We start from the raw sequence: 25259 nt of genomic DNA, 5'->3' as shown, positions 1-25259 counted from the left end.
GCAGCAAACTCAAAATAAGCGAGAGTATGCATGTGTGGTGCCAGTTTAACAAGATAACAGCGTTAAGTGGATCTATAAATCTGCTAATCGTTACGGGACACAATCGCTCTCTTTCCCCCTTCGTTTTCTGCAAAGTTAACCTTGGTGCATCAGAGCCAACTTTGAAACGGGATCCAAGTTCCCCTTGACTCTGCCGGGTCTTCCAGTCCTGCAGGATCTCAACAACCCTGCTGCGATCTCCTGCAGCCTGCAGAGCGACGGCACTGCAGCCAGGCGATCTCTCTCCTCCTTTCTTACCTTTTCCGCCTGCAGAAAACACAGAGCGCCCAGAGCGCCAGAGCAGTAGCGAGCGCCAGGCCGTAGGTGCGAGGGGACAGCAGCTCGAGGAGGCCCATTTTGGGGGAGCTCGGCTCCTTCGACGTGCTTCTGTCGCTCTTCCCGCAGCAGAGACCTCCCTCTCTGCCAGCAAACTTCAGACATCTCCCGCCAGGGAACTCCCGCTCCCGGTTCCCTCCCGCAGCGTTACAGGAAGTTTGGACAGCGACGGGGAAAAGAAAAAAACCGAGCAACAACGGCGTTCCGATTGGAAGGCGAGCGCAGTGGGGCGGCCCCAGGGAAAATCCCAGCCCCGCCCCACCGTCGAAGGAGAGCGACTGGAAGAGCCGCTTGGGAAGCGCGGAAGAGACGGGCAAGGACCCCGCGCGCCCGCCTCGCCCGCTCCCCGCGCGCTCCCTTCCCCAGGGAAGTTGGATCTCAGGGTCCGGCTTCCCATTGGAGGAGAGAAGGGAGGAAGCTGGGGGAGAGCTGGCCGCGAGGAGCGAAGGAGGATGATTATTATTCCACAGAAGCTGCTCCAGAAAGCAAAGGCGGCAGATCGTCGCCCTGATGTCTGGGGAAAGCGGCGGCCTGAGAAAGAATCAGTTTCTGGGTGTATGTTTTTTACGGGATTTTGTTGAATCTCGCCTGTTGTATTCAGGCTCCGCAGCGCATCTGCTGATCTAGTAATTTATTTACCAGACTACTAACAGATCCTGACAGAGCTCCTAATCCAGACCTGCGATTGTTTTCAGCGCAAGGGAAAGGGAAGAGAGAGGGCTGGTGTTCTGCGTCAATATAACACAATGCATCACTATTTGAAAGTAAAATAAGTTCCGTTCAGTGTAGCTGAAGTTGGATTTTAGCCTTACTGTTCACCCCCCCCCACACACACACACACCAAAAGGACATCAGATAAGGCTCCAGACCTGAGCACTGGAAAGTAACTAATGTAACACCCCTCTTTTAAAAAGGAATCTTTATATTACAGACTGCTCAACTTAATGTCTGTCCCAGAAAACTGGTGGAAAGTAGGGGTACATATAAAATAACCAAGCATATAAAAGAAGTCTTTCTGAAGCAGAACCAGGACTGCTTCTGCAAGGGCAAGTCGTGTCTCACAAACTTCTGAAAGAGTTCTTTGAGAGTGTTAACAAGCAGGGCCATCTTTCGGGAGGTGCAAAGGGTGTGGGGCACCCAGCCGCCGAATTCTGGGGTGTGTCAGGCGCCCACCGCTGAAGCCGCCTAAGCTCTTAACTATCTACCTGTTATGAAATAATAAATAATTTTGATCAAGCTAGAAAAACAAAATACATATATACCTAGGTATTACTGAAATGCATACCTACTGTTTCACTAAAGGACTTTCGACTTTGTGCACCCATTTACCAAAGATGCACAGCGCCAGGAGCGGCACTTGTCATTCACAATGGTGGTGCTTGAATCAATGACAGCGCGTGTCATTCACATGCAAAATTAACTTACATCAAAATATTATGTTACATGTTGTACTGAGCTGCAATATGGCAGCAGGGTCAGCGGCACCTTTGACACGACTGATGTTCCTCCTAAGTAGGTGCCTAAACAATACTTATAAGTTTGTGTGGTGGTGTTGCATACTTAAGTACAGTCATACTTCAGGTTATAGACGCTTCAGGTTGCGGGTTTTCGGGTTACGGATGTGCCAAAACCTGGAAGTACCGAAACAGGTTACAGTGGTACCTCAGGTTACATACGCTTCAGGTTACAGACTCCGCTAACCCAGAAATAGTGCTTCAGGTTAAGAAATCGTGCTCCGGCGGCACGGCAGCAGCAGGAGGCCCCATTAGCTAAAGTGGTGCTGCAGGTTAAGAACAGTTTCAGGTTAAGAACGGACCTCCGGAACGAATTAAGTACTTAACCCGAGGTACCACTGTACTTCTGGGTTTCGGTGCTCACACATGCACAGAAGCACTAAATCGCGCTTTGCGCATCCGCAGAAGTGCCAAATCTCAACTTGCACGTGCGCAGACGTGGCACTGCAGGTTGCGGATGCTGCGGGTTGCAAATGTGCCTCCCGTATGGATCACGTTCACAACCCGAGCGTCCACTGTATAAGTGTATTGTAAATAAATGAGCAAATAAAAAAGTTTGTTTCTTTTTCCTCCCTTCTTTTGTAAACAAGAGATAAGGCGTAAGCGTGGTATCTGACATATGCATAATAAAAGTTAATTGGGGGGGGCTATATTAAATTTGGGAGCACTGGGCAGATCTTCGCACCCCAACGGCGCATATGCTAAAGACTGCGCTGTCAACAAGCTTGTGATCTGGCCGACATAGCATACTTGGACTTTCAAAAAGCTTTTAACAAGGTACAATTTGATATACCACTTAACATGAGTTAAGTGGAGTCTGAACTGGCAGGGACTGACCAGGAGCGAGACCTGGGGGTCATAGCAGAGAGTTCAGTGAACATCTCAACCTCGTGTGCAGAAAGAGGGATAAAATCATTTCTCTGGCCACTTTCTCAATGCTCTTGCATAATCTTATACATGTCACCTCTGACTCATTTTTTCTCTAAACTAACAAAAGTTCCAAAAACTGCAACCTTTCCTCATGGAGGATTCACTTCAACTATTTGATCATTTTGGTTGCCCCTTTCTGAACCCTTTCCAGCTCTACAATGTCGTTTTAGAGTTGAAGGGACCAGAAATATACACTGTATCCCAAACACCATGGCACTCCTATTTTCCCTTAGCATAGAAAGAGTCCATACTTTTGGTAAGTTGAAAAAGGTTTACTTACAATCTCTTCAAAGGTCAGATTCACGTGCTTTTCCATATAGCAGCAAGAAAAGACAGGCAGTACAACTTAGTTTCCAAAAATGCTAGGAGCTTCTATATTATTTGTGTAGAAACACAGAGATGGCTTTCGAAAGCCATGTGGGCTAAGCTTAGCGCATCTAGCTTAGACATCCTCAGTGAAAGGGATCACATTGTAGAAGGAAAGTGATGGTGGAAAGTGAGAGAACAAAGAGTTTGGTAACCCTTTCTCCAACAGTGAGGGGGTGTGACCTAGCTAAACCTGGCAGGACAGCTTACTCTATGGTCTTAATCCTTTCGTGCATTAATTAGAGTTTTGCATGTTGGTTATATGAGGCCGAATATTTCCCACAGTTACATCAGTTCTGCACCTGCTAACTAGCTATCTAGTTCTGTGCTCTGATCTGGATGTGTTGGAGCAACAGCACGGTCATCTTACTTAATGCCCCCTCCCCATTGTCTGACATAGTGCGTGCAAGCACCTTATGACTCCTCCTGACCAGCAGCTCCAGCTGCTCCATCACTTTAAACACCCACTTGTGCATGGAGACAGCAGAAGGGAGGACAGGGGATATTCCAAAGGGACTATTCTGTCTGGGACCTTCACTGCCTCTTCCACCTCTGAGACTCACTGCAACCCTTCTCCTGCCTCCCACACTCCCTTCTCTGGCTGCCATGTCTCTTCAACTTGACTCCCCTCTTCCACTACCCTTACAGGTGGCACAGAACCCCACAAATTGCTGGCCCCTTTCCTGGATCCTGCTCCTGCTCCCTTGCCACCTCTGCCTGCACATCCGCCCACTCCTCGGGCTCCTGCCCATCCCTGACAAACTGCTACAGTTATCATTAGATTCAATATGGATGACATTGCTCTCCCCCATCCCTCATACCACTTAGAGCAAAGATCACATTGAGTGTGTGTCTTGCCTGGTGTGACCATCTAAGAGAGACCCATCGTTGTTATGGAGGCCATGAAGTCTCAAGCTGCCCCCACAGCCATCATGTGGATATTGAAGTCATGCAGGACTATCTTTTTGGGGTCCTGCAACCCAGACACTATCTCTGCCAGCTTGGTTAGGGATGCCACTGGGCAACAGTGTGCTTGGTAGACCAGCAGCATGCTTGATCCGTATCTCTGGCCAAGCACCAGGTTTGATTCCTCATTGCTCTTTATCTCCAGGACTATTCACTATTCACATTGACAGCCAGTACACTCAGTAGGAGTTGCAGCTGCTCCTAATTCTGTAGTGAGCATACCTATATGATACACAGGTTTGCATGCACATCAGGGTTTACCAGCCTTTCAGGTTCTGCAAGCATATTTACAAACTAAAGAAGCCTTCTATTGGCTACAGAAGGTTTTTTTCAAGCCTAGTTATGGGGTGAGAGGGGGCAGAGTGCACCAGGGAAGGATTCCCCTCAGGGACCACATTTTCAGGTGCATTGAAGAGATTGAGTTAAAGGGTAAGGAACAGCAATCAGATTTTCTTCTTATGAAATGATCTAGATCTAGCAGATAACCTTCACATATCTGTGTAGAAATAATTTGCTGTTATGAGATTAAGATGTCACTCTTTAGAGGTCGGGCCTAATGCATTTTTCTTGTTTTGTAGCTTAAAATCTAACCTGTCTTGCATAAGTAGCCAGAATACTGACCATCTGTCCCGCCCCCGCCCCCATTTGTGTAGCATTTCCAGTTTATGTTTAGCATAGGAAAACTGATCACCTCTGCAAATATTTCCATCTCCTAAAATCAGAGTTAATAATTTGCCTTTGGGTGAGGAATGTAGAAATATTTCTCCTTCAACTGCTCTTCTGTGTTTGCCTGCCTTTCATCATTTTGCTGAGGAAAGAGGGCAACTGAGGCCCAGACAGCATTCCTCAGTGGGCTAGATTTGGCCTGTGGGCTACCAGCTGCAGACCCCTATGCATAAATATGTGCAACATTGGATATTGCTATGGTTCTTTTTGGCTGCAATCCTCTTTGAAAGAGCCAAATACAGGCTCTGTGTAAATTGATAGTTTTGCTTTAATTAGACTTGAATTAGGATATGGCTCTTGTTGATACAATTTAAACACTGGGAACCATCTATATCAGAGACAGTGAATCTGTAGTTCTCTAGATATTGTTGGACTACAACTCCCAGAATTCCTATGCATTGCTCCTTCTTGCTGGGGCTTAAGGGAGTCCAACAACATCTGGAGAGCCAGAAGTTCCCCATCCCTAATCTATATGCTGCAACTTCAGTTTCAAAGGTAAAATTTGAAATAACTTGAAGTGAGATGGCAGGCAAAAGAAGCTCTCTAGCTGCCTTTCCTGTCTTGTCTCTCACATTAGATGACCACCTGTGCTTCCTGCATAAAAGCAAAGAGGTTGGGATGTCCCTTTCATCCAATTCATTTCAGTAGCTTAGGGCCTTATCAAACCTAAATCCGGCCCTTTTCAAATCCCAGGGAACTTGGAGAATTGTAGTACTGTGAGGGGGATAGGAGTCTCCCAACATATCCCCACACCTTCAACGAATGACACTTCCCAGAATTATTTGGGTAAAACGATGACTGTTAAAGTGCTGTAGTGTGGGTCAGGCCCAACTCCCATCAGCTGCAGCCAGAGATTTCAGTACTATCTGTAGGGCTACAGCTTCGCTATCTGTCCCATAGATCAAACCACTGAGCAGGTGAACCCAAAGTATGACAGTGATTTCTGTGCTTCTGGGTCAAGGAAAGCCCAGTTCATCCTACTTCTCCCCTTCTTGCTGAATATATATTTGGCAGCTCCATTCATGTAATGGCAGCAGAAGTGGCTGCTAGGGCTGAACATGTGGAGGCGGGTGGGAGGTGAGGTTGGGACCTGCAGCTCTTTGGAATGTTTTTGGTTCATTGAATATTTTAGCAGGCTGCCAACATCCCCCTGGGGAATGCAAGAGAGAGAGAGAGAGCAAAGGGAAATGGAGGTTTTAACACCTCACACTCAATGCAAACCTGAATGAAATGTTAACTTTGTGTCAAATGCAGAATGTCAGCTGCAAATAACAAGCAAGAGTTTCAAGGATGTAAGAAGAATTTTTTTATTTTTTTTTTGGCCAGTCTGCATTCAAGTGTGGCTTTTGCCCTTCCTGTTCCAGTTGACTTTTTCAGTTGAATTGTGTAACATAGTCTGCATTGAGCCAAGTCACTGGTGATGTATAACTGATTTAAACTTACGTGACCCATTCTGCAAAATAGCTAATGATATTTCCATACTAGGCAGAAGAAAAGGAAGACAACAAAAAAGATATTTTTAAAATACAACTAATGTTTGCCCTGTAATTGTCACACAATGTTTGCAACAGATGAAGAAATAATGAATCACCTATGGAAAAGGTTTCACTTAGACCTTGGCAGTTCTCCAAAGGGAAGCATTAAACACTGAAACACTCCACATCCTGCTTTACAGTGGTACCTCGGATTACAAACACCTTGGGTTACAAACACTTCGGGCTACAGACTCTGCTAACCCAGAAGTACAGTGGTACCTCAGGTTAAGAACTGAATTCATTCTGGAGGTCCATTCTTAACCTGAAACTGTTCTTTAACCTGAGGTACCACTTTAGCTAATGGGGCCTCCCACTGCTGCTGTGCCGCTGGAGCACGATTTCAGTTCTCATCCTGAAGCAAAGTTCTTAACCTGAGGTACTATTTCTGGGTTAGCAGAGTCTGTAACCTGAAGCGTCTGTAACCCAAGGTACCACTGTATTACTTCAGGTTAAGAACTTTGCCCCAGGATGAGAACAGAAATTGCATGGCGGCGGCAGGAGGCCCTGTTAGCTAAAGTGGAACCTCAGGTTAAGAACAGTTTTGTTAGATATCATCCATCAAGAAAGATTAAAGGGGTGCAGACAGCTTTAAGAACCCTTTTCTGTGAGTTCTGGGTGTGGTTTTCTAGGCTGATTAGACACAGCTGGTGATATGTATAAAAGAAAAGAAGTCACAGTTTGAATTTTGCCTGCAGAGAAAGAACACCCACCTGCTTTGTGTTTGTTGTTTTTGTATAGCTGTAATAAAACCTTTGTTTGAGTGTTTTACACCGGTCTCGTGGTCTCATCATCTGCCACCAGAAGAAAAACTGCCTCTAACAGGTTTCAGGTTAAGAACGGACCTCTGGAACAAATTAAGTTTGTAACCAGAAGTACCACTGTATATGGCAATAATAGGACAGATGCCTAACAAGAAATGTATAGAAAATGTGGGGTGTTTGTTTGTTTTTTTAAAAAATGATAAATTTTAAATTTTGATTTCCTGCACCACAAATTAACAGGAGCTGATCACAAAGCAGGGTAAGTGGTATTATAATAAACCTGCCATAATACAGTACTGGTCTTCAAGAGGGAGAAAAAAACTGAAATGTTTCCCCTGTAAAGCTAGCATCCAGGAACTAAAACAGGTGTCTTTTCTATATTATCAGAGGGGAATACAGCTGAAAACACTGTTGTCCTCCAGATTACCTTGTACATCATGGAATTTTTAAAGCAACGTTCATACAAATTTATGGTGAGGCTAGAACATGACTAGGGAAGCCACATCTCTTGTGTGTCTGTGCTTTCAGACCCTGCAATCAGCAGATGAGGCCTTGTGACTGGTGCCACTGCTCAGGGCTCCCTGTTTGGTGTTGACCTGTGACAGGCAGAGGTGTTAACTTGAATGAAATATTGTGGGGGAGGTAAGTCCCATCCCACATAATCGTTCACATGACATGCTGCACATACACCATTTGAATGGCAATGTCCATCAACCTTGGGGGGGGGGCAGCCCTCTTGGCCCCTAGGAGTTGGCTCCTAAGGTGACAGGGATGATTCTCTCCTTCTGGGATGGCCTCCTTCCCTGGTGAGGTATTTCTGTCTCCCTCATTCTTGACTTTCAGGAAGAATTTAAAAAACATTCCTGTTTAACAAGGCATTTGATGGCTGAAAGATTTTGTTCCAGCAACACTGAATTCACTGACTGAGATGATTAAACATTAAAATGTTTCTAGAATGTTTTTTTTAAGGATAATTGCTGTCCTGGGATCCTCTGAGAGGAAGGCTGGAATATAGGGAAGAAGTTAAAAGCCATGACTTCCTCCATATTATCCTGGGAACTATAGTTTATTAAGAACTACAGTTCCCAGCATGCTTTTGGGGAAGCCACAACCTTAGAGTGGCATAAGGGGGCTTTGAATATACGATGTGGGTGAGGAATTTTCACCAAATGGAGGCTTCCCTGGCACCAATTGTGTGGTCATTCCAGTGCCAGATGAAGGAGACTCCCCCCCCCCCCAAGCATTGCAGCACATTGTGTGGCCTGCTCGCATTACATTTTTCTGCTATTTTATTTTAGAATAAAAATAACAGTCAAAACAAATCCAAACTACAGTTATCAATGAAAACACAACTCATCCTTCAGTGAGCAGTTGCTACACTTTATCTGTTTGTACAAAGTTACACTTCATCTGTTTATTTGTTTTTAATTTAAGTCCCAGTCCCATGCCTGGCATTTTTGTGTAACATTTTCATTCTGCTACTTTTGTTCCACTTTTGCATTTAAATTTATATTGACCTTTTAATTATGAAACCAGTCTGAACACACACACACACACACACACACACACTCACACACACACTTTTATTTGTGCACTTTGCTTCGAAACCAGTTCTAGCACTAGGAAGGAGGACAGATTTGAAAAGTTCTCAAGACAAAGGAGTATAGGAACATAAGGTTGACCTTAAGGTCACCGTCCCCTCACCTGTTCACTTCTCTTGATGTTAAAGCCCCACTCCTCATTCCCATCCTATACGTTACATGCAATTAAACAAATATGGATGCCCCCAGCACAGCAACTTTGGCTCTTGTGAGTGCTGTGCTTGGCCAAGTGTAAGCATATCTATATGCATTATGAGCTTCTGCCAGCCTTCATTTCAGCCTCGCCAGTTGCTGAAGTTTCATGCCTATTTTTAATGGTAGCACATAAATTGTCTGAGATTTTGAATTACATTCTCTCCTCCCCCCCCAACCCCCCCCCCCCACCATGTGCCTTTTGGCTATTCTCCTAGAGCTACTTGTTCTGCCGGAACCTCATAAGTATCAGTAGGATTCTGTCAGCCGAAGTGCTTTCAGGCCAGCAGTTGTAGCATTCAACACTTATTTTTTTAAAAAAGGTCGTGCATACTATAAAATGATCAATGCTGTTTTGAAACATTCAGATGAAACTATGCACTGCAGGAATCAATGAGTTACAATAGGAATCTGTAAGCCCTTTAGGGCTACACACATACGGTCTCTCCCTCTGCACTGTTTTGAAACTTTACCATAAAATTTGCAAAAAAAAAAAAAAAAGTGATTTGTGTTTTGGGATGCTCATTCATTTTGAGAAACTTTTTTTTTTCATCAACTGCTGAAAATGGGCTGGAGCCAGTTGTGTCTGAAATGAAACCAAAAGCCTCCAGAGCAGATGGCATAGCATGTTCAGCAAAAGCACTGTCTGGAAATGTGATGCATTCTTTGCTAATGAAGAACCTCAAGGACCAGCCCCTCTGCTTATCATCAACCTTTGAATTTGCCCCGTTCCCTTATTCTCACAGGCGCTACGGCAAATGAGAAAGAACAAGAGCCAAAGTGATATGAAAGTCACATCGCAGCTACATTTTTTATGTCCTCTATTGTTAACACTTGCCTTTGCAAAGATTCAGTAGTTTGAGCTTTTAAACAGTGCAATACAAGACATAGTCACTCAGAAATAAGTCTCACTGAGTGCAGTGGGATTTATCCTCAGGTGATTGTGGCAATCACCTCAGCACTGCAGCATAAAAGTAATTTACCAGTAGAAGATGGATACTTTCAGTCTCTATCTTTCCTATTTTGAAAGTGGAAATAAAGGCACCCCCATCAGCTATGGGGTACACACAGTGCTTTTTTTCTTTAAAAAAATGTTTAGGGGTACTCTCATTTTCATACTCATATTGAAATACTGCCCCTCAATGAGGCCAGACTTAGATTCACAAAATGTTTAGGGGTATGCATACTCCTGTGTCCCCCCCAGAAAAAAGCACTGGGTACACATATAATGCTGCACATGAGGACTTCTGTACATGCTGCTGAAAAGCAGAATATTGTTGCTGTAAGCGGTGGCAGCACCAGTTCTCTCTCTCCCCCCCTCCCCCTCTCTCTCTCTGTGTGTGGGGGGAGGGGGAAGAGAAAAATACACAGTCCATTATTATTATTATTATTATTATTATTATTATTATTATTAATTACCTCTGCAACCACTGTGGCTTTCATCTTGCTTTATCCTAGGCTATCCTTCTGGCTCTTTCACTCAGTCCCCAACTGCTATCTCATATACTTGCATGGAACAGGGAAAATCAGGCCTATTGTCATTCTTTGGGAATTTTTTTCTTTTAGTGTTAAGGTCATCTCTAGCACATGTCCTCTTGAGGCTTCATGTGCTTGCTGACTCTTGTAACTTTCATTGCATCTGCAGCAAAGCCAATGTGGGTTCTTCTTCCAGTATCTCATCAAAACTGCACTCTTCTGTTCCCCCTACAGCTAAAAGATTTGTTTATGCCTGGGTAAATTCCACCTTGTGTTCCTCTTCTCAATATGATAGAAAAGGAAAAGACACCAGATGCCCTTGCTAGCCATATGCATATATAACTCATACTCAATGCAACATTCTGTTCTTTCTTATTTGCATGTGATGCATGCTCTCTCACCTTAGTTTGTTTCTTCAGTATAAATTTCTCCAGTTTTCAAAATGGGTAACTTAGAGCCAATCCATATGGTCATCTTTGTACATGGTGAAATTAGTATGTAGTGGCTTTTTCAGCGCATGAAAGTGAGGTGAGCTGGTTCTGTCAACACTACAGCATGTGCCTAGATTGAATCTCATCATCTTGCAGTTTGGCTTCCTTTTCAAAGATTTTTTTGAGTTGTGTTGATAGGTTCATGTGCCAATAGTCAGAAAAGGGATAGTGTGAATTTGCTTCTTCAAATTGGTTTTCCACATCCCCTTTTCCATCATTCACCTTTTTTTCTCTGCTGCTTCCTCCCTCTTCCTCCTCACCTTTCTCAGAGAGTTTTTCTCTCCACATAGACATGTATCCTCCTTCTCCAACTCAAATGGAAATGTCTCCCACATGAACTATAAGGAAGGGTAGGAGTGGGGGAGGACATTTTCTATGAAGGTCCACTGACCCACATGAAAAGTCAATTGCTTTCATGTGGCCCCAGAGCGAGAGACAGACAGATAGACAGAGCAAGCATGGAAGAGGAATTGGTTCCCAGAGTAGTGTTCCAAAGAACAAGAATGGGCCCAGTGTTCAGATGCATGAAATTAGGCCACAGGTTCCCCATCTGTACTGCAGGTGGGAGGATACTTTCCTTTCATGAAGATTTGTGACTAACCCATAGAACAACTGCTTTAACTGCTGTTATTGCCACTGGTGCCTAAGCCCACCAATCCTCCATCATCTGGATGGCTCCAACCACAGCAGGACATAACTGCTCCCATGTATGTTTCAAAACTGCTTAGCGCATACTCCAAACAAGGCACAGTTATGGCTATGCTTTGCTCTATTATCACTTAGGTTTGGGGGATCATGTCTGGATATTAGATTCTACCTGACTCCTGCATGTCAGAAAAACCCACACAATTAATCAGCTGAGTCAAGAAATTTCCCACACAGATGCCACCATAAGAATCATTCCAAAGAGAGGAAGAACTGTGAAGAGAGAAAGACTCTGTCCTGGCCAGCAGGTAATGGCTTTTTCCACCTGCCTTGTCCCACCCTCCAGAGCTAAGAACCTTCAGAAGGAAGCTGCTGCCACAGGGAATTATGTGTATATGTATTTTAATGAGCTGAAAAGAGTGAAGGATTATGAGTCGGGTGTGTGTGTGGAGAATGTGGTAAGAACTTAAACAGTACTCAGTTGATTTTTGGCTGCTATTTTCTTAATGACTTTCACTTTGATTGTGATGATTAGTTGCTGCTTTGTGAACAGCATTTTTATATTAACAAAATGGGAGATCAATCTTAGGTGTTGTAGTAGGCAAAAACAAACAAACCGAAACAAAAAACCAATACAAGCTAAATTGAGTAGATATACCTAGCAGTCAGAGTGAATATTCCCTCAGAAAATAAAACCCCATTTGCAGATGGTATACCAACCTGTTCTTCCATCGTAGGTGCCTTCTGCTGATTGGCTAAACGATGATGGAAGAGGCTCTTGGACCCTACTTTGGCTCAAGTTGAATTGGTTTGGATGTAATTGAAATCAGAATCTGCTTCTGCACTCGTCTCGTTGGCAAGGTCAGCCATATTGACCTAAAGCTTATGGAGGTAAGCAAAACCTGTCACAAAGGGTGTGCTCACAATGGAACAGACGCAAATGCCTGACTTTAAGCAGACTTTAAAAAACTGCATCTCTTACTAAACCTTTTGGTTCTTTCAGTATCTCAGGGCATAGCTAGTTAAGCAAGGTAAGTTATCTTGACACAAACCCTAGAGCAGCTTATCTTTGGGGGGGCAGGTAAACAAAAACTGGCTTGTTATCAGTTAGATCACACAATACATCCTTGAAAAGTACAACTGAGGTTAGGGGAAGTTCTGAAGACAGCTTTTTATGTATTTATAGCCCTCCAAAGGCAAAGCAGTTGCATTATTTTAGAGCATATGGGCTGTGATCACAAACCACTTAAGTGGGCACATTTGTTTTTAAACTGCTGGACAAATCAATCCTCTCAAATGGCTGGTGTGGGTCCTGGCTAGGAATGGGGGGCAATTTCCCATTGGTTCACATTTTAATATGAACTCACCTAATTTGCATCTAACCAAACAATGCACAAAGCGAAGCACAGGTATCCTTTGAAATGTGAATCTCTATGTTCCCCATTCACAGTAACAGGCAATCTAAAAAGCACCATAAATTTAGAGGCACAAGAACCCCCTCCAGAGGATGCTGATCTCACTTGAGGGGGGAATTGACATCTCTCTTTGATTCAGAAAGGTAGGGAAGACCACTAAATCCCCTCAATTTGCCACACAGAGCTGATGTACACCTGCAGTATATACACTGTCAAGCTGCGGGTGGCTCTGTGGGTAAAACCTCAGTGCCTAGGACTTGCCGATCGTATGGTCGGCGGTTCGAATCCCCATGGCGGGTTGAGCTCCCGTCGTTCGGTCCCAGCTCCTGGCCACCTAGCAGTTCGAAAGCACCCCCAAGTGCAAGTAGATAAATAGGTACCGCTTTATAGCGGGAAGGTAAACGGCGTTTCCGTGTGCTGCTCTGGTGCAGGCTCGCCAGAGCAGCTTTGTCACGCTGGCCCCATGACCCGGAAGTGTCTCTGGACAGCGCTGGCCCCTGGCCTCTTAAGCGAGATGGGCGTGCAACCCCAGAGTCGGACACGACTGGCCCATACGGGTAGGGGTACCTTTACCTTTACCTTTAAGTTGCATTAAGCAGCTTACAGATTGGCAAGAGTTTCTTGAATACATGCTCTGATCGCCACAAAGTGAGCACTATTAAATGTACAATGCAAAACCTAAGAAATAACAAAGATACTATCTCTTCAGGAATCTTTATTTCCAGTTCTGTATAATTCATCACCTGAACAGTAGCAACCAAACCTACCCTGATTTGAAACGTACACATATGTAGTCAGTATATACTGTAACCCGCAAAACTTAGGATATTCATTGCATCCCAGCATAATTGCTGTGACACCCCTGCAGTCACATGTCTGAATCGAAACAATACCCCAGTTGACCAGATGGCCAAGAGAAATAAATCTGTATTGCAACTAGGGAAACAAAGACTTTTTATCTCTGAGTTCTGATTTCTCATTAAATAGTAAGTTGCTTTTGACAGATGTGCTGTAGTTGTATTCATTTTTAATCTCAGCCATATGGTGGCATAGTCTAATGATATTTCAGACATCTTTCTGATTTGTTATTAAAGATTGGATAGCTCAACAGCCATGAAAATTGATAAGAACTGGAAGGGGGAGATTTTCTACAAATCAGACTGAAAAACCAAACCAGATTGCCCCTGGTCCATAAATTGCAAATTGCTATAGCACAAAGAAACATGGAGAGCTCTGGTTTTTTACAATGTAAGATAGAAAGACCTGCTATACGAGTCAGACCACTGGCCCATTTAACTCAATATTATCTATTATCTGACTGGCAATAGCATTCAAATGTCTCAAGAGGAGTTTCATTCTTGATCCGCAGCCACCATCCTCTAATCCATGACAGCCTAGATCTTCTTTACTACATAGTGATCTAGCTAAGGGTGCTCCTGGCCAAGAAGAGTTTGATTAATAGTGGCTGCTATGTGCTGCCTTCATTGGATCTCTTGTCTCCACGTTGTCCCCAAAATAGTAGAACCAGGACTGCTGAATTGCTCACATCTTGGACATGTGCTACCCATCTAATCCTGAAAAAAGCAGGCTGCAGAATTTTGGGATGAATGGTTTCACCAAGTAATTTTACCCTGCTTCACAAGAATAGGCTCACTTCTCCATCTCAGTGATGCAAGTGATTGCTAACAATGAGTGTTTTACCTTAAGTGGACTGCTAAGCCAGGGTTTTTCTGTTTCATGAGCATGAGAGTTTTTGTACAGGTTTGCAATGGATAGAAGAAACCCTGTATTCCCCATTAGAAGCCACTCAAACCCCAGGATTAATTTATAAACTCAGTGAGTTAAAGTGCTTGCCAAAAAAGGGGGTGAAATGTATTGCTGAGAAAGATGCTTTTAAGACACAACAGGAGTGGAGTGTGCATTCATGTGCTCCCGTGCCTCATCACAGCCCACACAGCAGTGCAATTGCACGAGTCCCAACAATTTTAAATCAAAATTTTTCCTGTTTGTTTACTGCATCCAAGAGAGCAGTTTTCTCAGTTGTTTGTTAAACGAAACAGCTGTCTACCAAACAGCTGTTCTCCCCCCTCCCCAAATTAGCAGATTGTGCAATAAAGGATAGGGGAAGCTATTTAAATGTAGAAGGAGTTAGTGAGTCAGTGTTGTTAAAGGAAGGAAGTGGCAGACAGACTCTTACGTTCACTGTTTATTCAACATGTTGTGCCTCAAGATGATTGGGGTGAAATATGTCAATTTCACTTCACCACAATAACTGCTGTGAAAGGTGTTGTGCAATCTTGACATGAGGTTTATATTCTATCTGTGGCAGGAAAATGAGGGGCATTCACATGAATCCCCTCATGTACTGCAAGCATGCATGCATAGCTAGCCCTGTCCCATCCCAATAATGGCATGGATCAGCAATACTCATGGCTGCACATTTGCAAGCCATGTCAAGGGGATCAACATGATGTACTCATGTATGTACATAGGACAAATCCTGACCCAATTAGGATTTCCCCCTCATGTAGAGGAACCCTATGGAGCAGTGGTAGAACAAGGCTACCCCTTACACCATTTTGCACCATCAAGAGACACCAGGCTAGGGGGCTTCTGTATTCAGTCCCATATCACAATGAAATTAATACAACTGAATTGGGAGCTATCATATGCAAAGTGGTTGTCTGTACTAACTGTTTTTAAGCAGAGAGACTAAACATATTTTAAGAATTTAAATTTAAGTCTGTGTCTGTGTCTGTGTTTAAATACACTGCATTCTACATTGAAATTATTACTCTGCTCCAAATCAATGGAATCTGAGAATTTTACACACTTCCACATCCACCCATATTCATATTAAACTTGCTGTTACTCTTTCGTGTCTTTTTCCAGTGCTAAAGGAAGACTGCTGACTAACCACAAAGCCACGGTTTATATTCTGTAAAAAACAAACTTAGCTCTTTTGTCATGGAAAATCCCCTAAAATCCACACTTCCCAGGGGGATTTTGAGACATGTCAAGTGAACATTCTTCAAAAGAACATCTGTTTATTCATACTAATGGAACAAAAACATCTTCATAGTCATATAAATTTGGAGTATATACTTTTGTGCTTTCCAGCCATTAATTACAGAGTATATTACAGTCTCATTTTACCCTGCATTAAACATCTGGTGCCAACAGAAGAAACAAGGGGAAATGCATGATTATATTGTCAGACTTAATAATTCAGAAATATTAATCAGCTCTCATAATCGTCAGTAATATTTCACATGCAAATGGCTCTTGATATTCATTTCTCCCCTTGATGTTCTCCTTTCATAAAACAATAAACACATTTAACGAACAAATATTAAATCATATTGGCAGATTTTTATTAGTCTCCAGGAATTTCTACCAGATGTACTTTTGCAGCATACATGTGAAACATGATCCAAAGGAGCTGCTTATACAAATAGAATGAAACTATGCAAGCAGCCAGATTTCATGAGTACATATGTCTGCATTAGGGGTCTGCACTGGTCACAGAATTCAGTACACACTGCAATTCAGTGGTTTTTGAAAACAGTCCACAGGCTTCCTGATTTGACTCGGGGTTCATCCAAGCCTTCAGGGAAGTTTTTAATATGTGACATTTTAGTGTATTTTTCATCTTTGTTGGAAGCCGCCCAGAGTGGCTGGGGAAACCCAGCCAGATGGGCAGGGTACAAATAATAAATTATTATTATTATTATTATATTCTTGGGTTGCCACACACACATTGAGAAATTCAGAAAACAGCTATCACCTTTCTTCCTTTGGCCAAAAGTGGATGAAATTTGCATAATAGTTCCTCAGTTGATGAAATTGCCAAATTATGCCAAAAGCACCTCTTTCCTTTGACACTTGATGTGTATAATTTTTGGGCCCATCTTATTTTTGTGATTGCAAGTTGTTGTAAACTGATTTAAATGTTTTGTTTTAATGTTGTAACCTTCTCAGGGACCTGAGGGTTAAGGTCAGGTAGACAACAACATACAGGCAAATAGATATAGGAGTTTTTGGACTGTGATGATTCAGCTGCAATTATGTATATTTTGCATTAGTATTTAGTGTGATGATGGTTTAAAGGAGAGAGTGGGGGTGGTTGGAGGAAGAGAGAGAGGGATTTGGTTTTATTTGACTTGGTTTCAATGAAACTAATGCTATCTTGTGACCTCTTTGTGAATGACAGACTATATGCAAATTAATATGAAAACATGCACATTAATTTCATTCACACAATTTATGGCATATCTAATTTAACATCAAACTATAGGAGTAGTGGGCTGACCAGAGATTAATCACATGAATTATCACCAAACTTAAGCTAAGTTGTGAACTCTAATATCCTGAAAACCTGCTAAAACCGAAGCTAATCCTATGGTGAATCTTTTCTAAGAGCCTTCTTTAATCTTGCACCCCAGAATTCAGCAAGTACAGAAATCACCACTCAGTAGGAATAAATTGGTGGCCTGGATGTATTCGTGGCGAAATATCAATGCAGCCATACGTATCCGGAAAGGCCACAAGCATTTTGCTACACAAAGCTGCCCCTTTATTGGAATCCAGCATCTGCTTTTCTACATTTGGAGTTACCCAAAGCAGTTTCTGTTCCATTCTGCAGAACGGTGCTACCTTAAAATGTCTTCTATTATGCTGTTACATTCTGCTGTGCATTCAACATCTGGTATCAACAGCCTAAACAACAAAAAGGCATGATTATGCTGTCAGACTTAATAATTCAGAAATATTAACCAGCTCTCATACCATCAGCGGTTTTTCATGTGTAATTGGCCCTTGATGTGTATTTTGTACTTAGGAGACTCTGCATACCAGCGTAAGAGAATAAGTGTTCCATCTTTCATGTAACTAACAGGGATCATTTTGAGCTAAATGAAATCACTTCATCAGCAATAGCTTTTTGCCTTGAGGGGGAAGAGAAAGAAAGTTCTAACCAGCCAAACACTGAGTTGGAAAACAACAGGGGGCAGGATGCTCCGAGGAAGCCACTTTGTGGGCAATTGCAGATTAGGAAACCTATTTCGTTTTAAGCAAACTTGAGATCTACAAAGAATGAACCGTGTATAAGGTAGACAGGAAACAGCACCTTTCATAATGCCTTGCCTTTTCGGTAATCCAATAACTACTGTTCAGTTAGCTGCAGGTTTCCAGTTTACCCCTCCCACTATAATTCTAATATTATTGTCACCTCCTGTGTGTATTGAGCTAGAATATCACATGCTTATTCTCAGTGCTTTTTTCAGGGGGAATTCACAGGAACTCAGTTCCGGCACCTCTCAGGTGGGTGCCATTGCCTTTCTTATAGAATGACGCAGGTATTCATCGTGAGTTCTGGCACCTCTTTTTCTAGAGAAATAGCACTGCTTATTCTAGAGCTTCCCCTTCGCTGGTATTAAATAGATTAATGACAATTCTAAGTGGAAAGTAAGATGCCTGGATAGAAAGCCTATATGTGTGCACAATTGGAGACCTTACCATTTTATAGATTTTTGTTTATTTTATCTTCTCCATAGTCATTCTGAATTCACAGATTGCTCTCACATGCATTCTTCACTGACACATAACCTGTTGTTCACCAGTGTGGTAGTGCTGCCTGTCTCCTTGTAATAGTAACAGTGTCAATACCTCTTACTATCAAATGTACATCGCCTCTTCAGGTGTGTATGAACATCCCAATACATTCTAAGTGTCTCAGGCTTCAATTCAACTCTGTTATGTCTGTGGCACTAAGTCTGCTACCCATTTGTAGACAAGACTGTAGACAAGCTTCCTTTGCTGGACCTGGTATGAAGTGGGTAGGTAGAACCATGAGTAGGTATGTTGATAGCCACTTCAATCATTCATTCATTTTATTTGTCATGCCTCTTTTCCACCAAAAATATATGTGCTTAAAGTGACTTACAACAAAGAAACAAAGATGTATGTCAAACAAATACTACAATAACAATTTCATAATAAGAAAGCAAATCAATAGCATAGTAAAAGGTAAAGGTAAACGTACCCCTGCCCGTACGGGCCAATCTTGCCAGACTCTGGGGTTGTGCGCCCATCTCACTCAAGAGGCCGGGGGCCAGCGCTGTCCGGAGACACTTCCGGGTCACGTGGCCAGCATGACATCGCTGCTCTGGTGAGCCAGAGCCGCACATGGAAACGCCGTTTACCTTCCCGCTAGAAAGCGGTCCCTATTTATCTACTTGCACCCGGGGGTGCTTTCCCGGGGGACCTTGTCTTGAGCTCTCATAATCATGTAGCTTGTGTTGGCTTCTTCATGTTCTAGTGTGAGTTTTTCAGTTTTTTTCTATTCATGGAGGCTCCCCACATGATCTTCCAGGGTTCTTCATGGTGCGGGGAAGCTCCACAAGTAGAAAAGGCTTCCCACAGCAGAAGGTACACTAGAACACGGGAAAGCCAGCATAAGCCTTGAAACAATGGAGTGGGACTATAAATGTGCAGTTGACTCATTGCGTCACCTCCCCCCTGCTCAGTTGGCAGCTGCAGTACCCAGTGATGGAGGAAGGGGGTGCAGGGGGTGCAGTCCGCCCCAGGTGTCATCACTGAGGGCGGGTGACAAAATGAGTTTTTTAAAAAATAAAAAATTGGGCGCATGAAACTTTTCAGGATGTGGTGGCTTAGGCACCTGCAGGTTCCACGCTGCCTGAAACGGCAGTGTGGGACTTGCGTCTGCCTACTGCTTCTCCCCCAACTGCCCTACAGCTGAGGGGGAGGCGGCAGAGAGGCTCCAAGTGTCGTAGAGGCTCCCCCCCATGGGCGGATTGCCCCGCCCTCATGGGCAGCTCATCCTGCCCCTACGGGCAGATTGCCCTGTCCCCAGCTGCAGGACATGCCCCCGCACCAGGCACCCAAGTGGCTAGCTACACCACTGGCAGTACCACCCTCTTGAATTATGCAATAGTAGCACTGCTGAACCCCATGCAGCCCCTAAATCTGTTCAAGTATCTCCTCCCAGCATTCCAAAGCAGATTTGGGGAGCACACAGAGAGAGAGGAGTGGGGAGTTCCACTGCACAACTAGAAATATTAGTACTGATGGAACACATTAGTTGGATACCACCCTTTGTAAGGCCTAACTGCTTACATCAGTTTTTGGAAGCCTAGGGTAAGTTGACCAAGAGATGTGCGGTGTAGTGGTTAAGAGCGATAGACTCATAATCTGGTGAACCGGGTTCGTGTCCCTGCTCCTCCACATGCACCTGCTGGGTGACCTTGGGCCAGTCACACTTCTGTGAAGTCTCTCAGCCTCACTCACCTCAGAGAGGATTTGTTGTGGGGGAGAAAGGGGAAGGTGGTTGTTAGCTGCTTTGAGACTCCTTAGGGTAGTGATAAAGTGGGATATCAAATCCAAACTACTACTCCTCCTCCTCCTCCTCTTCATGCATTTTAATAAGTTTTAAATGTGTTTTTTTAAAAAAAATCCATCACCAAACCTTGTCTTTGGCACGGTGCTGATTATTCATTTAAATGGAAGTGGATATGTTTGTGTATGTATATGAAGGTCTTACAAACAAGATCAACTTGCAAGAAAGGGTTTTCCTTTGGAGGAGCCAAAGCTAACTTTTAATTAATCACAGTTCACAGAGTGTGCAAAAGTGTTAAAAACACTGTGGGCTATAGCATGGGATGTGCTTGTAGCCTATAGCAAAGCTGCTGTCTCCTAGAACTCTCCAAAGTGCCAACTGAGCACATGCTCATGGCTCTCTGCCTCGAGGGCATGCAGCTCACTCATTGCTCCAGCACTCAAAGAGGAATTAAGCCACACATCTTCAAAGCTCGTGGAAAGGCATGTGGCTGTTTCTGCCTTTTTCAAAGTCTGTGGATGTGGATTTATGATACGCTGCAACACCAAGGGAGATCTGTCAATAAGAAGTCTCTTGAAATGGAAAACAAATCCCAAGTGTCATCAACAACATCATATTGTCCTCCTCTTCTGGGCTGGCCCTACCTTGAGGCATAGTAAGGCAACTGCCTCAGGTGGTAGATGCTGAGGGTCACCACTAAGAGCTCCACAGTTGTTCCTCCTGAGCTCTCTGACCATATCCTTTTTGTGGAAGGACAGAGCTCTGTGTACCATGCGGTCTACCTTGTACTGAACTACTCCTATACCTAACCTATTGCTCTTAGATGCTGTGAATAAAATAATCCCTTTGTCAGTACTGGAATAAGATTCAGCTGCCAACCCACTTAGTATTCTATAAATGAAATATTAGGAAGGCACCATCTTACCCTTCGCCTAAGGCAACAAAATGTCTTGAGCCACTCCTGCTTCTTCGCCATTGTTGTCTTTTTCTCTGGCTGTTACTAGTTGTTTGACCAACAGGAAAATGTGGGCCTGCCTTCAAAATGTCAAGCTACCTTTTAAACTGGTCAAGGAACTGAGCTTGCACTTACTGAAGAAGCCTTGGGAAGTATTTATGAACACACTTATGTTTTTAGTACACTTAAGTTGTGCTGGGCCTGGTGCTCTGGAATGAAAAAGTTAAATAAGTAAGCAGCTTAGTCTGTTTCTCAGTAACAGGTTACTCAGATGGAGGGGCCAGTCCAAAGTCAGCACCTGTACAGGACACAATGGAACCCTGTTGATTCATTGTGTTACCTGCCCCTTCCTCATTTGGGAGCTTCCCCACCACCCTCTGGAATTATGCAGCAGTGGCACTGCTGAACAGCAGAGAGCAATCTACTGCAGTGTTCCTTTGCCTTGAGTTGGATCATCCCTGACCATTGGCTAAGCTAGCTAGGGATGATGGGAGTTCTAGTCCAAAAACATTGGAGGACACAAGCTTGAAGAACAATGATCTAGTGGATCCTTTCTTAAGCAAGTTGCTCTGGTGACATAGAAAGCCTTGGGCCCTACTGCTAGAGTTCCTAGCTGGAGAGCACTGGTGCCTTACAACTTGTTTTTAATTGTACTGCTACTATTGCTACTACTATTACTATTATGACGTGATATTATTTGCTTATGCTGCTATTGCCAAAGTTGACACAGCATTGTGACTGGTACTGATGAACTCCAAATACTATTACTTTATCTTTCCTTTCCCCAAAGCTTTGTAGGTGGGATGTTACCCATAACTAAGAGGACCTGCAAATCTTAGGTAACCTTTGAAGCAAATTATCTAGAAGGACTATGGCCGACAGCAGAGACACTGCAGAGAGAATCGAGAATTATAGTTGAACACTATGGTGATAGTTACTTCCGTTGTTGACTGTTTAAAAATATATGCCTAATATATTACTTAGATGGAGACCATAGTTACATAATCTTCAGAGAGTCAAAGCAATTAAAACATTGAAGATACAGATTTCACATTAATGTTTAAAAAAGATCTGCATTTTTAATCCGCTTAGCCTGACATCTTCTGGAGCTGACATGCACATGTCATGAGCCCCATGGAGACATTGTGGAGAGGGCAGTCAGATGATGAGGATGAGCTGTAGATCAGGGAATTGGAGGAGTCCAGCCTGGGTGAAGGTCCTAGCAGGTTAGGGTATGGGAATTCTGGACACCAGGAAGAGTCTGATCCTAGGGAGGTTCCCAGTGGATTAGGAGGTGGAGATCTGGATCCAGGGAAGTTCCAAGCAGGTTGTCAGAGGAACAGTCCACTTCCGTGTCATTCAGTACCTGAGTGCTATGTTACTGCCAGTGGAGATGACTTGCATGCCTTCCCATGTCAGTGTAAAGCCATCCCCTTCCAGGAAAGTACAAGGGGATACATATGACAACAAGCCACTCCTTTCAACTCTGCCTCCATCTATAAGATGCAGAGGTAACAGCACTGGTGTGAACATTCCTTGCATGCCCAATGTCTACAAAAAAGTGCCCTTTCTGTTTGCCCAGTTCCAAGGCTTGGGACATCACCCACATGAAAGCTGTCTTCAGAAGGAGAGCACAGGATGTGTGTCAACTGTTGTAACAATGTATTAGCTTTCCTTTTTGCAAAAGCCTGATCTTTTTGTGAAGTGGGTTTGTTTTGCAAGCACTCCAAATCAGCTTTAATTGTGCAGCCTGCTAGCATGTTGTTGAATCCCACCTAAAATAGTGACAGTCTGGAAGTGCCATGGCCAAGGAAGACCCAATTCAAATGCCTACTTGGCCATGACATTTATTGGGTGACTTTGGACCCGTCTCTCTCTCCCTCTCCCCAGCTCTGCCTAACCTGTCTCAGGGGGTTGGGGGAAGCATAAGCTGGTGGAGTTACATCATAGCAGACTTGCAAGAAGGATGGAATGACGGTAATAACCCTACATTGCTTGTTTAAAAAATAAACTTAACAAGAGCTTTGCAAATACAAATAAACTAGCACTAATGTAAGTTCCCAATAATAGTTTTTTTTTCTAATTTTGCATGAAATTGGTAATGTTAAATAGTCTGTAGTTTGGTTTAATGGACAGCATTAGAATTTACTTATACAGAATGAAAAACTTAAGCAAATGACAAAAACATTTCATGGATGTGTTTCCACCAACTGCTTGCAGCAACAACATAAAAGCACAAACAAATACCCATGAACTTGAACAGAACTGCAAAGAGCCTCTTTTGGAAGCTTTCTGGAGAAAACTTACTGTTGCATGCTTTGTATCTGAGGATTCTGTGCCATATTATTCCCCACATCTGGGTTTTGGCAGGTGGAGAGGTATGCTTAACTTCCTCCATCTCAGTGCCATTATGTTGCATTCGTTTTCCGTGTTTGCACAGATGTAACTGTAAAAACCTGATTCAAATGAGAGCTGTGAGAGCTTGGGAAAACCCACCTGGAAAGGCAGCTTGGAGATGTGTGTGTTTGTGTGTATACAAGATTGTAGTGGAATTTTTTTTTTAAAAAAAGAAGAAGAAGAATGGCATCAAAAAATCATTATAAAAATAAAATGACTGAGGCCAGTTACCATTATTTAGTGCATAAATTCAAGAATAGTGTAAAAAGCGTGAAGTCTATTCCCTGGCTATTAGTAATTGAAAAGTTTGAACAAGGATGTCTGCAGTTGCTTGATTACTGTGGAGATTTGAGATCCATGGTGGCTATAATGCTCATAAGGATATGAACTAGGAAGACCTAGGCTTATGCCGCTCCTTTTTTGGTCTTCTGGTAGGGAAGTGGTCAAGTCCAGAAAGGCTTTGTGAATAACTGACAGGTAGATGTTGCCCAGCAGTGTCAGAAAGTCAGGGGGCTGGCCAAGAGCAAAGCAGAAGTCGAGCTGTCCAGAAGGCAGCTGAAAGGCATTGACATGGAAAATGCTGAACCAGTTCATAGCAGGGGTTGGCCAATGTGGTGCCCTCCAGATGTTGCTGGACCACAATGCCCATCAGCCCACCAGCCCCAGCCAATGTTACTAATATTCAGGGAGGATGGGAGTCGTAGTCCAATAACATCTGGAGGACACCATGTTTATGGAGTCAAACCTGGTTGCCTCATCATGCAAGTGGGTTCCCAAACTTGATCATTATTAAGGTAGGGGTGGTTCTTCTTTCTGATATGGGATGCGTCATGAGCATTGTGCAGTTGGGCTTGTTACTGCTCTGAGAATTGGTATGACCAAACATACGTTACAAGTGCAGCCCTATTTCTACCTGTGAAATGCTGGCTAGCATGCCCTGCCCAACCATGAATCCTCTCTTGGGAATGGTGGTTTCACCCTTAGTATGGATGCATTTCCTCCAACATGATCACCCTTACCTAAAGGGGACTCCAAAAGGAATTTTCCCAAGGAGAGGGGATGAGAAGATCTCTTGAGGAGAGGTGACCAATCATGGGGAAACAGACTTGGCCAATTTAGGGTCACTTCAACCCCTCCTTGTACTGTGTTCTGCAGTGAAGGTAGAAGGTCTAGGGTGTATGATGCAGGTGGGCTTTTCACTCCACATGGCTTTGAAGCAGTGGGGGGGGGCCTTCCCTCCCATTATTCCATCCTTCAGCACAGAGACGCTCCATAGATCACCTGTACTTCTCCCCCATCTACCTTATTTGGGGGTGGCTGAAGCTTCTGCTTGGGACTGAAGAGCAGAGGCAGTGACAGCAGATATTCTCCTTCTGCCAGCCCAGAAGTAGAATTTAGCAGTCACATCTATGGCACAAAATGACAATGCAAGTAGTAGAGAGATTTGCTTATAAGCCCTTTCGTTAGAGTCAAGGGGCACCCATTGCAGAGCCTTTTCTACACTGACCATACTGTAGGTATTTCACTGGTGCCATAATAGCCTCCTGTACAGGGGTG

At 43.6% G+C, this 25259-nt stretch overlaps 1 protein-coding gene and 1 long non-coding RNA gene across 2 annotated transcripts in view; one reads left to right on the top strand and one right to left on the bottom strand.

Moving 5' to 3' along the window:
- CYP7B1 (cytochrome P450 family 7 subfamily B member 1) overlaps nucleotides 1-555 on the bottom strand; it is a 106021-nt gene extending 105466 nt beyond the window's left edge. Inside the window, exon 1 of the mRNA XM_028736842.2 lies at nucleotides 298-555. Coding sequence (XP_028592675.2) covers nucleotides 298-395 — 98 coding nt within the window. The 5' untranslated portion in view covers nucleotides 396-555. The remainder of the gene's footprint in view (nucleotides 1-297) is intronic.
- A 6676-nt stretch (nucleotides 556-7231) lies between these two features.
- LOC144328797 (uncharacterized) lies at nucleotides 7232-16598 on the top strand. Its single transcript, XR_013394090.1, has 4 exons — nucleotides 7232-7432; nucleotides 11717-11886; nucleotides 12316-12469; nucleotides 15886-16598. It is a non-coding gene; the product is annotated as an uncharacterized LOC144328797 (long non-coding RNA).
- Nucleotides 16599-25259: the final 8661 nt, after the last annotated feature.

The sequence above is a fragment of the Podarcis muralis genome, chromosome 8 (genome assembly GCF_964188315.1).
Source record: "Podarcis muralis chromosome 8, rPodMur119.hap1.1, whole genome shotgun sequence".
Taxonomy (NCBI): Eukaryota; Metazoa; Chordata; class Lepidosauria; order Squamata; family Lacertidae; genus Podarcis; species Podarcis muralis.
This window is presented reverse-complemented; position numbering and strand designations above follow the sequence as displayed.